Below are 14,620 nucleotides of genomic sequence, written 5' to 3' on the forward strand. Positions count from 1 at the left end.
GGGAGAGATTTTTAAGCACATGTAGTGTCAGAGGTGGAAACCAGGCAGCCGTGGATGTGTGTTGCTGTTGTATGTATGTATATAACTACAATCAATCCCTGAAGATTTAACACACTACAAAATATATTAGGCTGTAAACTATAAATCGTGGTCTTTTGGCATATAAATTATTTGTTTTTTTTGGCGATTTTGAAGAATTTTAAAATATTCTTTGGGGCAAACATTCGTTATAAAAGGCTGGCACGTCACTGGTAATATAATTTTGAACAATAAACTGTGTTGATTTATTTTAGTTGAAGCAGGGAAACATCACATCACTGTCAGAATCTTTGGATAATGTTAAAACCATCTACTTTGAGTTTTACTGTGAATTCTGGTATTTTTGTGCGCTGCACAGTCGCGATGTCAACTACTTAGTTCAGAATATCTCACCGCTCAGTGATGGAGGTTGAGTGTCGCGAGTGAATTAGCATAATGTTAAATTTCACGGCCGTATCGATTACTTATGGCAGTAGACTTTTAGCTTATGAAACATATATAGTATTTTAACAAATTAATTAATGCGTTTAAATGTGAAATCTTATTTTTCTTGCCGAAACTAATATATGTCTGCGTTAAAAGTATTATACGGCACTTTTAATGTGTACTCCTCTCCGTTATATGTCATGAATGTATAGAAATTTCTCAGTCTTGTCGTTTTTCTTTGTAGATCCGCGAGCTTTGGTGTGCAACAAGTCGACCGAATGAATTTCGCACAGCAGTCTTGGGTCGGCCTATACTCCCAGCACAAAGCCCAACCCAGTGCCACAACCGAGTCAGGTCGGCGGTGTCACCTACAGCTATGACGTCTCTTGCTGCTGTGATACTACTCGTGACTACTGGCTTCTGACATGTGCATCGCATAATGCGCGCCGGCCACCCGCCCGCGCCACTAATACCAAGGCCATGTATAGCTGATCACAAAGGTCCTGCATCTGTGTGTGTGTGTGTGTGTGTGTGTGTGTGTGTGTGTGTGTGTGTGCGTTCGTGCGTGCGTGCGTGCGTGCGTGCGTGTATGTGTGTTGTGTGCTACTGTGGCATACATGCTAAGTACTGCTAACAGGGAGTATGAGTGGATTATTGATTGAGACTGGCCGTTATTTTTTACACTATCAACTGAATCGGTGGGAATTTTTAATAAAATTGATTTTTGACTGTGATGCGTATATGTGCTGGCAGCCTTTTTAAACAACAATGTGGAAAGACACGGATTGAATGTAAGTGTTCTTAATGGATTTTTTATTCTAGCAGACCATGTAGGTGCTATTTTTACTGTTATGTGTACAAAATGTTTTCAATTGGCAAGGAAACTAATTGTTATGTAATCAGTACTGTTATATCTGTATATAATTTGTTGTACTCGTGCAGTACAATCAAAGAATCCGAACGTGCCCGAGAAGGCAAAGTATCTATCGTGAGACTCGGTTCGAATTCGTGTGAACCTAAACATTCCCATCTTGTTTCGCTAATCCGCAGTCGTCCCATCGAAGCGGCCAAGCTAAACCACTCCTCCGCCGCTTGCATTTCCTAAAACTAATTGAATCTACCTGCGTCTCGCCCGCCATCTGATACCTTCCCGCATGCGCGGCGCTCTCGCACGCAGCCCACGCGTAGGGCGTCGGCGCCGAATAAATCCACGTTGAATGAGTGACGTCTCGATGCCCACACGCCCGTATCGTCGCCGGGTAACGTTTACCAGGAGGCCTGCGTGTGTTTACAGGCTGCGGCGTCCGCAATGTGCCTTCTTAGTTCGGCTGCCCGCCTGCGTGAATCCCGTCTGCGCCACGTGGCTCGCACGGCGCGAACGGTAAACTACGGCTACCGGCGCTCTGCTTCTACACGCACTGCCGCCCGCCCGCCTTGGTGTAACCCCCTCCTGCTCATTGTGGCGTAATAACAAGAGTAGATACTCAACACATAGTATTAGTTGTTAGTAGTTAGTAGTTAGCTTAGTAAACATAGTTAATAATAGTTATTTATCTAGCTCTTTGTAATAAGTAAAACGCAGCTTAGCTGCCGTGGAACCGACTCATCGAGCCAGGGACTGGTTCGAAGGTCGCAGCTTTTAATAAGAATCGACGCGGTTGCGGCGGATAACGTAGCACAATCGTTATAGAAACGAATCTAGTCTCGGATATATTCGTTTGTCAAAGGTGATAGAATAAGCTAACTGTGATAAGGACGGAGGACTGTAAAATGCGTAGGCTAGCTGATAACACGGCCTGTTCACAATCACAACATGTACTTCATTGTAAAGAACAATTTTGCGAGAATTGTGTCCCAGTACTAGCATATAAGCAGAACAATGATCACGCCTGTGACGGCGATATCTGCATAATGAGAGTGGGTAGCTTCTTCAGATGCGAGGCCGTAGGCTTGAGCAATTCCTAAGGGGTGGGGGGCTAAAATTTCACGACTCAACTGTGAATGATGAGGCGACGGCCCAGCTCTTGATCGACGTTCATAGTGTGGTAGACTCGGGCGGGGGGTCTGAGACCAAGGCTTTCAAAAGAAAGCGACAAAAACAATCACGTTAGGGTTTATTTATGATTATGTAGGCTAAGCTTTTTCTAATTTTGGGGCCGCAGAAATCTTAGGGGGCAGCTGCCCCTTGCCCCCCCTCAGGCTACGGCCCTGCACAGTAATGTTATTACTCAGTGGGAGACAGATATCCGCGCTAGACATCGGCTACTCTTCCGCAGGAGAGAGTAAATCTGAACAGTTGAGAAGCGTAGTACAGGCGACTTTGGCGTCGCTCGGGCTACACGATGTTATGACGAAATTGTGTTCGTCATTAAAAGTTTTTCTCGCTTCTTACATAATAAAAGCTGAAGTTATCTGTAATTATTTCACAAGCACACGGACTGTCATCATCAGTGGTGCTCTCTAGGGCGTAGAGTCCTCACTACGGCGGGCGTCTATGCTTGGCCATCGTAGGCCTACTCAGAAACTAATTATGCTTGGTACGCGCGGAGTTCAAATAAGTCTAACCGCGGTAAAATTATTGGCCCTTTTAGCCAATTCACAGGTCGTGTTAACATAAATAGCAACGCGGCAGATAATTGTTTCAAACACCGGGTAAAAAATGAATTATTTCTGAGTGCGATAGCCACTACATAGGCATCGGTGTTTTGAGCACATAAGCCGAGCCTGCGCATAAACAGCAATGAGAATGATAGCCAGTACAATGCACCCCGCGCATATACAGCAATGAGAATCGATAGCGAGTAACAAGCACCCCGCGCATAAACCAGCATGAAGAATGATAAGGCAGTAGCAAATGCACCCCGCGCGTATATCCAGCTAATTGAGAATGATAGGGCAGTACACTCAGAGCAGATAAAGAAGGAGAGGCGACCATACCGGTAAAAGTGGCTAAAACCATTGCTGCAGTATTAGTCAAATTTTTATAAACTTTTCCCCGTTTTATTCTGGAGCGATCCCTTTGCAGTATTATTGATTAGGCTGTCTTACGCTTGTTCATATAAAACAAGCCGCCATGTCCTACGATGCCCCTACGCTAGATAATGAGCGGTGAAAATTCTGGTATTTTCGTTTCGCCGAAACGCCGACTAGACATTAGTCAGAGCTGCGTCTCTCTCGCGAAGTGAGTTCCAGTGTGTTGGCTTTCCGGTCGCCGCTGTGTAGCGCGATAAGTGGCGGCTGACTGCACGTAATACTACCAGAGTTTCCTATAGCATCCAGCGCTGAGGTGGCGTGAGGTGGGCACAGGTGGGGGTCATCCTATGTCTGGCAATCAAATAACAGACGTCATTCGGGACACTATGGCCGTCGAGTGAGGATTCCGAGGTTTCTCCGCGAAGTTATAAACACTTCCGAGAGATAGTCGCAGCTTCTGACATAATGTCCTAGTCGGGTTTCGGGCGAAAAAATACAGATTTTCCACCGCTCATTATCTCCAGCGTAGGGGCATCGTAGGGACATTGCGGTTTGTTTTATATTGAACAAGGTAAGACAGGCCTAATCAATGATCCTGCACAAGGATTCGTCAAAATAAAACGGGAAAAGTTTATTAATTCGAGCTAATATCTGCAGCAGGTTTGCAGCATTTTTACCGTTGTACGCTCTCTTCTTATCTGCTCTTGGTACAATGCACCCCGCGCGTATAACACACAGCATGAGAATGATCGCAGCCTACAATGCACCCGCGCATAAACAGGCAATTGAGAATGATAGCAAGTTACAATGCACCCTGACGCATAAACAGCAGCAATGAGAATGATAGCAGTGACAATGCACCCTGCGCATAAAACAGCAAATGAGACAGATAGCAGTAACAACAGCAATGAGAATGATAGTGCAGCTACAACATGCACCCCAGCGCATAAACACAATCGAGAATTGATAGCAGTACAATGCACCCCGCGCATAAACAGCGAATGAGAATGATAGCAGTTACAGATGCACCCTGCGCATTAACCAGCAAGAGAATGATAGCAGTACAGATGCACGCCCGCGCATAAACAGCAATGAGAATGATAGCAGCTACAATGCACCACCGCGCATATACAGAATGAGCAGTACATGGCACCCTGCGTAAACAGCAATGAGCAATGATAGCAGTACAATGCCCCTGCCGCATAAACAGCAACTTGAGAATGATAGCAGTACAAATGCACGCCTGGCGCATAAACAGGCAATGAGAAATGCATAAGCAGTACAATGCACCCTGCGCATAAACAGCAATGAGAATGATAGCAGTACAATGCACCCCCGCGCATAAACAGCAATGAGAATGACAATAGCAGATACAATGCACCCTGCGCATTAAACAGCAATGGAGAAATGATAGGCAGTACAATGCACCCTGCGCATAAACAGCAATGCAGAATGATAGCAGTACAATGCACCCTGCGTCATAAACAGCAATGAGGAATGATAGCAGTACAATGCACCCTGCGCATAAACAGCAATGAAGAATGATAGCCAGTAATATGCACCCCGCGCCATAAACCGGGCAATGAGAATGATAGGGGCAGTAACAATGCCCCACCCAAACGTTTCTCGTAGTTACACCCAAACGCTCTCGCTAGTTACATCCGAACGCTCTCGGTAGTTAACACTTCACAACGTTCTCTGTCGTTAGCACTCAAACGCTCTCGTAGTTACACCGAAACGCTCTCGTAGTTAACCTACAAGACGTTCTCCTAGTTACACCCAAACGTTCTGGTAGTTACACTCAAACGCTCTCTCGTAGTTTACACACCAAACGCTCCTCGTAGTCTACACCTAAACGCTTCGTAGTTACAACTCAAACGCTCTCGTAGTTAATCAAACGCTCATCGTAGTTACACTCAAACGCTCTTCGTAAGTTACACTCAGAACGCCTCTCGTAGTTATATTCAACACGCTCTCGTAGTTACAGCTCAAACGGCTCTCGTAGTTACACTCAAAAACGTTCTCGTAGTTACACTCCAGAACGATCGTCGTAGTTACACCCAAACGCTCTCGTAGTTACAGCATCCAAAACGGCTCTCAGTAGTTACAGCACTCAACACGTTCTCGTAGTTACACTCAAACGTTCTCGTAGTTAACAAACCGAAACGCTCGTCGTAGTTACACTCAAACGTGTCTCATAGTTACACATCACAAACGTGTCTCCGTAAAGTTACACGTCAAACGCTCTCGTTAGTTACATCCAAACGCTCTCGTAGATTACACCAAAGTTCTCAGGGTAGTTAGCACTCAAACGTTCTCGGTCAGTTAACCCAAACGTCTCGTAGTTACAGCTCAAACGTTCTCGTAGTTACACTAAAACGCTCTCGTAATTACACCAAACGCTCTCGTAGTTACACCCAAAGCTCTCGTAGTTACACTCAACGTTCTTCGTCAGTTACAACCAAAGCGCTCCTCGTAGTTACACTACAAACGCTCTCGTAGTGTACACTCAACACGCTCTCGTAGGTTACACCCTAAACGTCTCGTAGTTACACTCCACGACGGCTCTGCCGTAGTAACCCAAACGCTCCGTCTAGTTAACTCAAACGTTTACGTAGTTAAGCAACCCAACGCCTCGTAGTTACAGTCCAAACGCTCTCGTAAGTTACACTCAAACGCTTCGTAGTTTACACTCAAACGCTTTCGTAGTTACACTCAAAAGCTCTCCTCGTAGTTACACCCAAACGATCTCGTAGTTACAACCCAAACGCTCTCAGTAGTTATATTCGAAACGCTCTCGTAGTTTACACTCAAAAACTGCTCTCGTAGTTACGCCCAAACGATGCTCGTAAGTTACACCGCAAACGCTCTTGTAGTTACACTCAAACGGCTCTCGTAGTTACATTCTCAACTCTCTCGTAGTTCAAACCCCAACGCTCTCGTAGTTACACCCCATATGCTCTCGGTAGTTACCTCAAAACTGTTTTCCGTAGTTACATACCAAACGCTCATCGTAGCTTAACACTCAAACGCTCTCGTAGTTACCTCAAACGCTCTCGTATTACACACCCAAACGCTCTCGTATGTTACACTCAAACGCTCTCGTAGTACACCAAGACGCTCTCGTAGTTAGACTCAACACGTTTACGGGTAGTTACCCCAAACGCTCGCGTCAGTAATCAAACGTCTCGTAGTTACACTCAAGACGCTCTCGTAGTTAACTCAACGCTTTCGTAGTTCACTCAAACGCTCTCGTAAGTTAAGCCCAAACGATCTCGTAGTTACACCCAACGTTCTCGTAGTTAGCATCCAACCTCTCGTAGTTACACTCAAACGTCTCAGTAGTTACACTCCGAAACGCTTTCGTCAGTTTACACTGTCAACACGGCTCTCGGTAGTTTACAGCCCAAACGATCTCGTAGTTAACACCTAAAACCGTCTTCGTAAGTTAACAACTCAAACGTTCTCCGTATTACACACCAAAGCTCTCGTAGTTACCATTGAAACAGCTACTCGTAGTTACACTCAACGTCTCGTAGTTACACTCAAACGCCTGTATTACATTAAAACGCTCTCTGTAGTTACACTTCAAAACGCTCTCGTAGTTACACTCAATACGCTCTCAGAGTTATATTCAAAACTGCTCCGGTAGTTACACCAAACGCTCATCGTAGTTCACTCCAAACGCCTCTCCGTAGTTACATCAAACGCTCTCGTAGTACACTTAACGCTCTCGTGAGTTACATTCAAACGCTTTCGTAATTACACTAAAACGCTCTCCGTAGTTACACTCAAAACGCTCTCGTAGGTTAAACTCAAACGCTCTCGTAGATTACACCCAAACGCTCTCGTAGTTAACACTCCAAACGTTCTGTAGTTACACCCAAAACGTTCTCGTAGTTACACTCAACGCTCTCTGGTAGTTACAAGCCCAAACGCTCTCGTAGTTACAATCCAAAACGCTCCCCCTGCGTGTTACATTTGAAAACGTACTCGTAGTTACACTCAAACGCTCTCGTAGTTACACTCAAACGCCTCGTCAGTTACACTTAAACGCTCTCGTAGTTACAATCCAACGCTCTCGTAAAGTTACAAGCACCCCGAAATCACAAGTGCATATCGTCACTAGAGCACCGCACCGCACGCAAGTACCGTCACTGGGCGAAGCCAACAATTAATATACGTAGCTGTTGGCTTGGTATATCAATATCTGACTAAAGCGTCCCATCGTGAAAAAATGATAAACGTTGACTAGTTGTATATCATCGAAGGGGCTTCAAAAAATATTTTTCCACATTCGATACACGAGATCAAATGTCAGTGGCGATCAACGTTCGTGTTACACTTTTTTCTTGTTCGGGAAAAAACTAACCGCGGCGAGAGTGTACGTTAGCGCTTTCTCTAGTTACTACTGCATGTGTGCGTTCGTGTCCTCCCCCCCCCCGCTGCTGCCGCGCCACGGCCAACGCCGTGGGATCGATCTTGTTGTTTGCCAGAAAATCCGCTAAAGTCAGTAGGCAATCCCATCGGACCTAGCTTCACTCGCAACGACACCGCCACCTATCCCGCTGCGCTGCCTCTGCCGTACTGGCGATAGACAGCAACAGCCGTAGCAGCCTTGGCTGCTATAGGACCTATAGATAAATAATGTAACCCACAACCCCCAGGATTAGGTGTACCTGGCGCGTGTAAGCTCTAGAACTATAGGCTTTCGCTCTGACACCATGCAAGCACTGTGCCCATGCCCCTGGCCTTATAATTCTAGAGCTAGCCGTGTGCTGCTGGTGAAATTGAGACCGGTGAGGGGAAAATGTAATACAGAGGTTCTGCAGTGAATAAATCAGTGTGTTTGAGGACACATACTTGTCGTTATTCTCTCCTCTCTCTCTTCTCATCTCTCTCTCTCTCTCTCTCTCTCTCTCTCTCTTTCCTCTCTCTCTCTTTCGTCTCGTCTCTCCTCTCTCTCTCTCTCTCCTGCTCTCTCTCTTTCTCTCTCTTTCTCTCTTTCTTTTCTCTCTCCTCTCTATCTCCCGTCTCTCTCTCTCTCTTCTCTCTCTCTCTCTCGCTCTCTCTCTTCTTCTCTCGTCTCTTCACTCTCCTTGCCCCTTCTCTCTTCTCTCTCTCTCTCTCTCTCTCTTCTCTCCTCTCTTCTCTCCCCCCGCTCTCCTCTCGTTCCCCTGCTATCTCTTTTTTCTCATCTCTCTCTCCAACGCGGGCTCGCGCACACACGGCCGCCTACCGTCGATGTACGTAAACGTTTGAGTGTAACTACGAGAGCGTTTGGGTGTAACTACGAGAGCGTTTGAGTGTAACTACGAGAGCGTTTGAGTGTAACTACGAGAGCGTTTGGGTGTAACTACGAGAGCGTTTGAGTGTAACTACGAGAACGTTTGAGTGTAACTACGAGAGCGTTCGGATGTAACTACGAGAGCGTTTGGGTGTAACTACGAGAACGTTTGGGTGGGGTGCATTGTACTGCTATCATTCTCATTGCTGTTTATGCGCGGGGTGCATTGTACTGCTATCATTCTCATTGCTGTTTATGCGCAGGCTCGGTATGTGTCACAACACCGATGCCTATGGTTGGCTATCGCACTCAGAAATAATTTATTTTTTACCGCGGTTGAAACAATTTATCTGCGGTTGCTATTATGTGTAACACGACCTCTAATTGGCTAAAAGGCCAATAATTTTACCGCGGTTAACTTATTTGAACCGCGGTAAACATAATTATTTCTGAGTAGGCCTACGATCGCCAAACATAGACGCCCGCCGTAGTGAGATCTCTACGCCCCTAGAGGGCACCACTGTTCCTTGGCCGATCGTGACAGTCCGCTGCGCTTGTGAAGTAATGCAGATAACTTCAGCTTTCATTTGTAAGAAGGAGAAAAACTTTAATGAGAACACAATTTCGTCATAACATCGTTGCCGAGCGACGCCAAAGTCGCTGCTACGTTCATCAATGTCAATTACTCTCTCCTGGGAAGAGTACCCGATTCTAGGCGCGGATATCTGTGTCTCCCACTGAGAATTAACATACTGTGCAGGGCCGTAGACTGAGGGGGGGGGCAAGAGGGCAGCTGCCCCCCTAGATTTTGGAGCAAAATTAAAAAATAAGCTTAGCTAATAATCATAAATAACCCTAACGTGATTTTTTTGGTCGCTTTCCTTTGAAAGCCTGGTCTCAGACCCCCCCCCTACCACACTATGAACGTCGATCAAGAGCTGGGCCCGTCGCTCATCATTACACAGTTGAGTCATGAAATTTTGCCCCCCACCCCTAGGAATTTGCTCAGCCTACGGCTCTGCATCTGGAAGAAGTAACCCACTCTATATGCAGTATCGCGTCCCAGGCGTGATCATTGTTCCCTTATATCTAGTACTGGACACAATTCTCGAAAATTGTTCTTTACAATTAACTACATGTTTGATTGTGAACAGGCCGTGTTATCACTAGCTACGCATTTTACAGTCCTCGTCCTTATCACAGTTACTTATTCTATCACCTTTGACAAACGAATACTATCCGAGACTTGATTCGTTATAACGATTGTGCTACGTTATCCGCCGCAACGCGTCCGATTTCTCATTGAAAAGCTGGACTCGAACCAGGGCTCGATGATCGTTCACACGGCAGCTAAGCTGCGTTTACTTATTACCAAGAGTAGATAATAACTATTATTAACTATGTTACTAACTAACTTACTAACAACTAATTTACTATGTGTTATTATCTACTCTTGATATTACGCACAATAAGCAGATGGGTTACACCACAGGCGGCGACGTCTGTAGAAGCAGAGCGCCGTAGCCTAGTTACCGGCGCGCCTGCAGCCACGTGGCAGACGGGATTCACGCAGGCGGCAGCGAACTAAGAACACATGCACGCGCAGCGTAAACACACGCAGCCTCCTGGTAAACGTAACCGGCGACGAACGGGCGTGTGCATCGAGACGTCACTCATTCAACGTGATTTATTCGGCGCACCACGCTACGCCGGCGCGTCGAAGCGCCGCCATGCGGAAGTATCAGATGGCGAACGCATAGATTAATTATTGTAGGATAATGCAAGCGCGAAGGGGGTTTACTTGGCGCTTCGTGGACATGCGATTAATGAAACAAATATGGGAATGTTTAGGTCACACGAATTCGGAACCGATCTCACGTACGTAGCGTCTCGGGCACGTTCGGATTCTGATTGTACTGCACAAGTACACAAATTATATACAACTACATACAGTACTGATTACATAACAATTAGTTTCCTGCTAATTGGAAAACATTTTGTACACATAACAGGTAAAAATAGCACCCTACATTCTGCTAGAATAAATAAATCATTAAGAACACTACATTCATCCGTGTCTTTCCACATTTTTGTTTAAAAGACTGCCAGCACATATACGCATTCACATCAAAAATAATTTATAAAAATTCCACCGATTCAGTTGATAGTGTAAAAAAAAATACGGCAGTCTAATAATAATCCACTCACTACTCCCTGTAGATGATTTAGCATGTATGCACAGTAGCACACACACACACATACACACACACACACACACACGCACGCACGCGCGCGCGCTCACACACACGCACACGCACACGCACACGCACACGCACACGCACACGCACACACACACACACACACATGCAGGACCTGTGATCAGCTATACATGTCCTTGGTATTAGTGGATTTATGCGATGCACATGTCAGAAGCCAGTAGTGCGAGTAGTATCACTGCGGCAAGAGACGTCATAGCTGTAGGTGACACGCCACCTGGACTCGGTGTGGTCACTGGGTTGGGCTTGTGGCTGGGAGGTAGAGGCGACCCAAGACTGCTGGGAAATTCATTCGGTCGACTTGCACACCAAAGCTCGGGATCTACAAAGAAAAATGGACAAGACTGAGAAATTTCTATACATTCATGACATTAACGGAGAGGAGTACACATTAAAAAGTGCCGTTAATATTTTAACGCAGACATATATAGTTTGGCAAGAAAAATAGTTTCACATTTAAACGCATTAAGTTATTTGTTAAATACTATTATGTTTCATGCTAAAAATCTACTGCCATAAGTAATCGATACGGCGTGAATTTAAATTAATGTAATTCACTGCGACACTCACCTCCATGACTGAGGGTGAATCTGAACCAGTAGTTGACATCGGACTGTGAGCAGCCAGAATCACAGTAAAACTCAAAGTAGATGGTTTTAACATTCAAAGATTCTGAACAGTGATTGATGTTTCCCTGTTCAAACAAAATAAATCACACACTTATTTTCAAAATATATTAACAGTGACGTGCCAGTTTATAACGAATGTTTTGCAAAGAATAATTAATAATTCTAAAATGCAAAAAATCAAAAATTATATGCAAAGACCACGAATTATATTTACAGTAATATATTTTGTATTGTGTTAAATATTCATATTGAATGTAGTTTAAACATACATCAACAGCACACACATCCTCGGCTGCCTGGTTTCCACCTCTGACACTACATATGTAAAAACCAAGAGCCACGAAGTGATTATTGTAATAGTATTTGTGTTATCATTTCATTTATTCATGAAACCTAAAAATTGTCCAGTTAATTCGGATTATTTAAATTCAATTTAAAAGCAGTTATTATGCTTACATTCATAACCATTACGATACATTGTTTTCTATACTGTTACTATACTATACTTTACTCGTACCTTATCAAACAGCAAAAGCTCAACACGGAAGAAAGTAAACCTTCCTAATTAGATTAAGGAAGCAATATCAATGAAACATGCATACCACACACGTGAGTTGCTTGGTACAGTTTCAGCCAGCACCTCCACCCTGTCTATCATATTATCACTAGTTACTCGGACGCATGGGTTCGGACGTCCCTCATCCATGTAGTAAACGGTTCCTTTCAGGAATCCCAGGGGACGTGTCCCTTCATCCTGTATCCAAAAACATTCGAATTTAATCAACAGGTGTAAGGCTGATGCAAAGCGAGCGTAGCAATCCTGTCCTTTCATTCTGTAGAATCTCTATTTTATGCATACAGTTTATAAGTAGAGTCGTATATATGCTACAGCTACAGTCTTGAGAATAATAACGTGTGTAAACGGATATGTGCAATAGCTTCAATGACACAGGAAACATATATCCTGATCTGTGCATGTCAGCTACCTAAAAATAGAGCACATGCATCCAGTACCGCTTGAAGGGGTCGTTGTCGTATGCAAGGTAGATTATATATTATGTACCTGGGTAGTATTATAGTAGTAGTGTTTGTATATTTAGGAAGTTGAACGAAGGCGCGGTGTTTATGAAAAACATCTTTTTAAGAAGTGGAATAACGATTGAGAGTGAAATGTATACACACATCAGTACGCAGGTAAAGCCTGATCAGAAAGGACAAGGTAGTGTTTTTTTTCGCGCCAATAGCGGCTACGGGCGCATTCTCTCCGCGCATGCTTTTGCATGGCGATCTACGAAATTTCAATGAAGACCCGTTCTGTCCAATTTACCCTCACCAAAATGATAAAAGTTATGGGGACGAATTCATTCGGATCTACAGGTCATGATAAAATTTAGATGGCCATAGTCAGTTATCACTTACATTACTACATTACTCACAGTTATTTCGGAATAGTTTCTGTCGTATTGTTCCTCGGGTATAAAGACGAAGTCTAGCACTTGTGTAGTACTATCTCCAGCTGCTGGAGGGCAGGCTGCTTTAACACATAGAGATGCTGTTAAAAAATCAAACATCTCCTTATTAAACTAGTATAGTAATACTTTACAATAGAACCAATCAGAACTGTTATCTAGGCAATTCGATACTAGAACAATCAATAAACATACAAGAGACTAAAGAAGGGTATATAGTGCAGAGGCAACGGGTGATAGAAAAGAATAACGGGTGGATGTGGGCAGTATGTACCTTCTGATACGTAACTATAGCACCAGGCCAAAAAAATCATCGGTTCAAGGATAGAGATAATGTCCAGGACGGTAATAGGATACTGTTAATTACTGGACATGCTCTCTATCCTTGAGCCGCCAAATTATCTATCAGATAATCTATCACATCCATGCACTAAAACGCAACCACACTATGATAGATTCTGATTCATAGTGTGGTTGCGTTTTAGTGCATGGATGCGTGGTGGCGCCATCGACAGATTATATACATACTTTCAGTTTTAGTGGCGAATAATAACAGATTCTGTCATTAATGAAAATTCTGGCCTGATAGTGATACTTTGATACTTTACATATAACTTAAGAACGTCGTGAGGACTATATTTAGCAGTACTAGTAGTAGTAGCACAGTCAGGACAGTAGCAGGTAAGAGCGAGTCGAAAAATACTTGTGAACTAGGGCCTAATCACTTACCCACTAGCATGAAAATGATTAGAGCCAACAGTAGGTCAATCAACCTACAACCAAGTTGCCTCGCCATTACTGTTCCGTATACACTGTATTCAATAATTTACGCACTCTGCCACGCACAGGTAGCCCGACCAGGCTGTGCGACCGATTGTCTTCTAACCCTAGAGCAAGACCGTTTCTTGGAGCTAACGCACAGGTAGATGTGTATCAATGGGTGTGTAAATTGTCCACTTCCTGTTTGGCGCGCCGAGCACCCTCTGGTGTGAAAAAGCGAGTTAATTGGTATCTCTTTCTCACAAGGCAGAGAGGCAAGGCAACTAGCGTCTCGCCAAGGTATTCGAAATGGAAATGCATGGAAATTAAATAGAAAGGTTGGCGCAAGGTGGGATATACATGGCTACCGAACGTTAACTATTCTATACATAAGGACGTATTATAAAAAATATGATTCAATTATAATTATTTGATCTAATATGATAACACAGCTCAGGAACGAATATAACTGCGTCCAGTATACTGGCTCTTCCGCTGCTTTACAGGGAAGGTTTAGAGCAGAAAATAATCACTCACGCATGATCACATAGTTGTATAAACGTTATCAAAAGATAACCTGTAGAACTATTACTTCTAAAACAAAATTATGTATGACGCGTGACACACATATCTATAGGTCAGGGTAAATATAGGATATTACAATGCAGAAAACAACGTATGATATGCAGCCTTTTACCACATACACATGTTTAAAAAATACTGGAAAAAAAATTTGATTCAACTTCTCGAGCTCGGGAGTAT

At 44.1% G+C, this 14,620-nt stretch overlaps 1 protein-coding gene across 1 annotated transcript; it reads right to left on the reverse strand.

The window, feature by feature from the left end:
* Positions 1–9,310: 9,310 nt before the first annotated feature.
* On the reverse strand, positions 9,311–14,048 carry LOC106808792. Its single transcript, XM_014811644.1, has 6 exons — positions 13,829–14,048; positions 13,067–13,182; positions 12,233–12,384; positions 11,900–11,945; positions 11,572–11,695; positions 9,311–11,323 (listed from the first exon to the last, which is right to left on the reverse strand). Exons 1-6 carry the CDS (start codon positions 13,893–13,895, stop codon positions 11,136–11,138), a joined length of 693 nt encoding a protein of 230 aa, XP_014667130.1. The 5' UTR covers positions 13,896–14,048; the 3' UTR covers positions 9,311–11,135.
* Between the last annotated feature and the right edge of the window lie 572 nt (positions 14,049–14,620).

The sequence above is a fragment of the Priapulus caudatus genome, unplaced genomic scaffold, assembly GCF_000485595.1.
Source record: "Priapulus caudatus unplaced genomic scaffold, Priapulus_caudatus-5.0.1 Scaffold304, whole genome shotgun sequence".
Classification (NCBI taxonomy): domain Eukaryota; kingdom Metazoa; phylum Priapulida; class Priapulimorpha; order Priapulimorphida; family Priapulidae; genus Priapulus; species Priapulus caudatus.

Coding starts and splice junctions, on each gene's coding strand:
- LOC106808792 (XM_014811644.1), bottom strand. CDS start 13,895: ATGGCGAGGCAACTTGGTTGTAGGTTGATTGACCTACTGTTGGCTCTA. Junction 13,183..13,828: donor AATCATTTTCATGCTAGTGG/GTAAGTGATTAG, acceptor ATTTTTTAACAG/CATCTCTATGTGTTAAAGCA. Junction 11,946..12,232: donor CCAAGCAACTCACGTGTGTG/GTATGCATGTTT, acceptor TTACATATGTAG/TGTCAGAGGTGGAAACCAGG.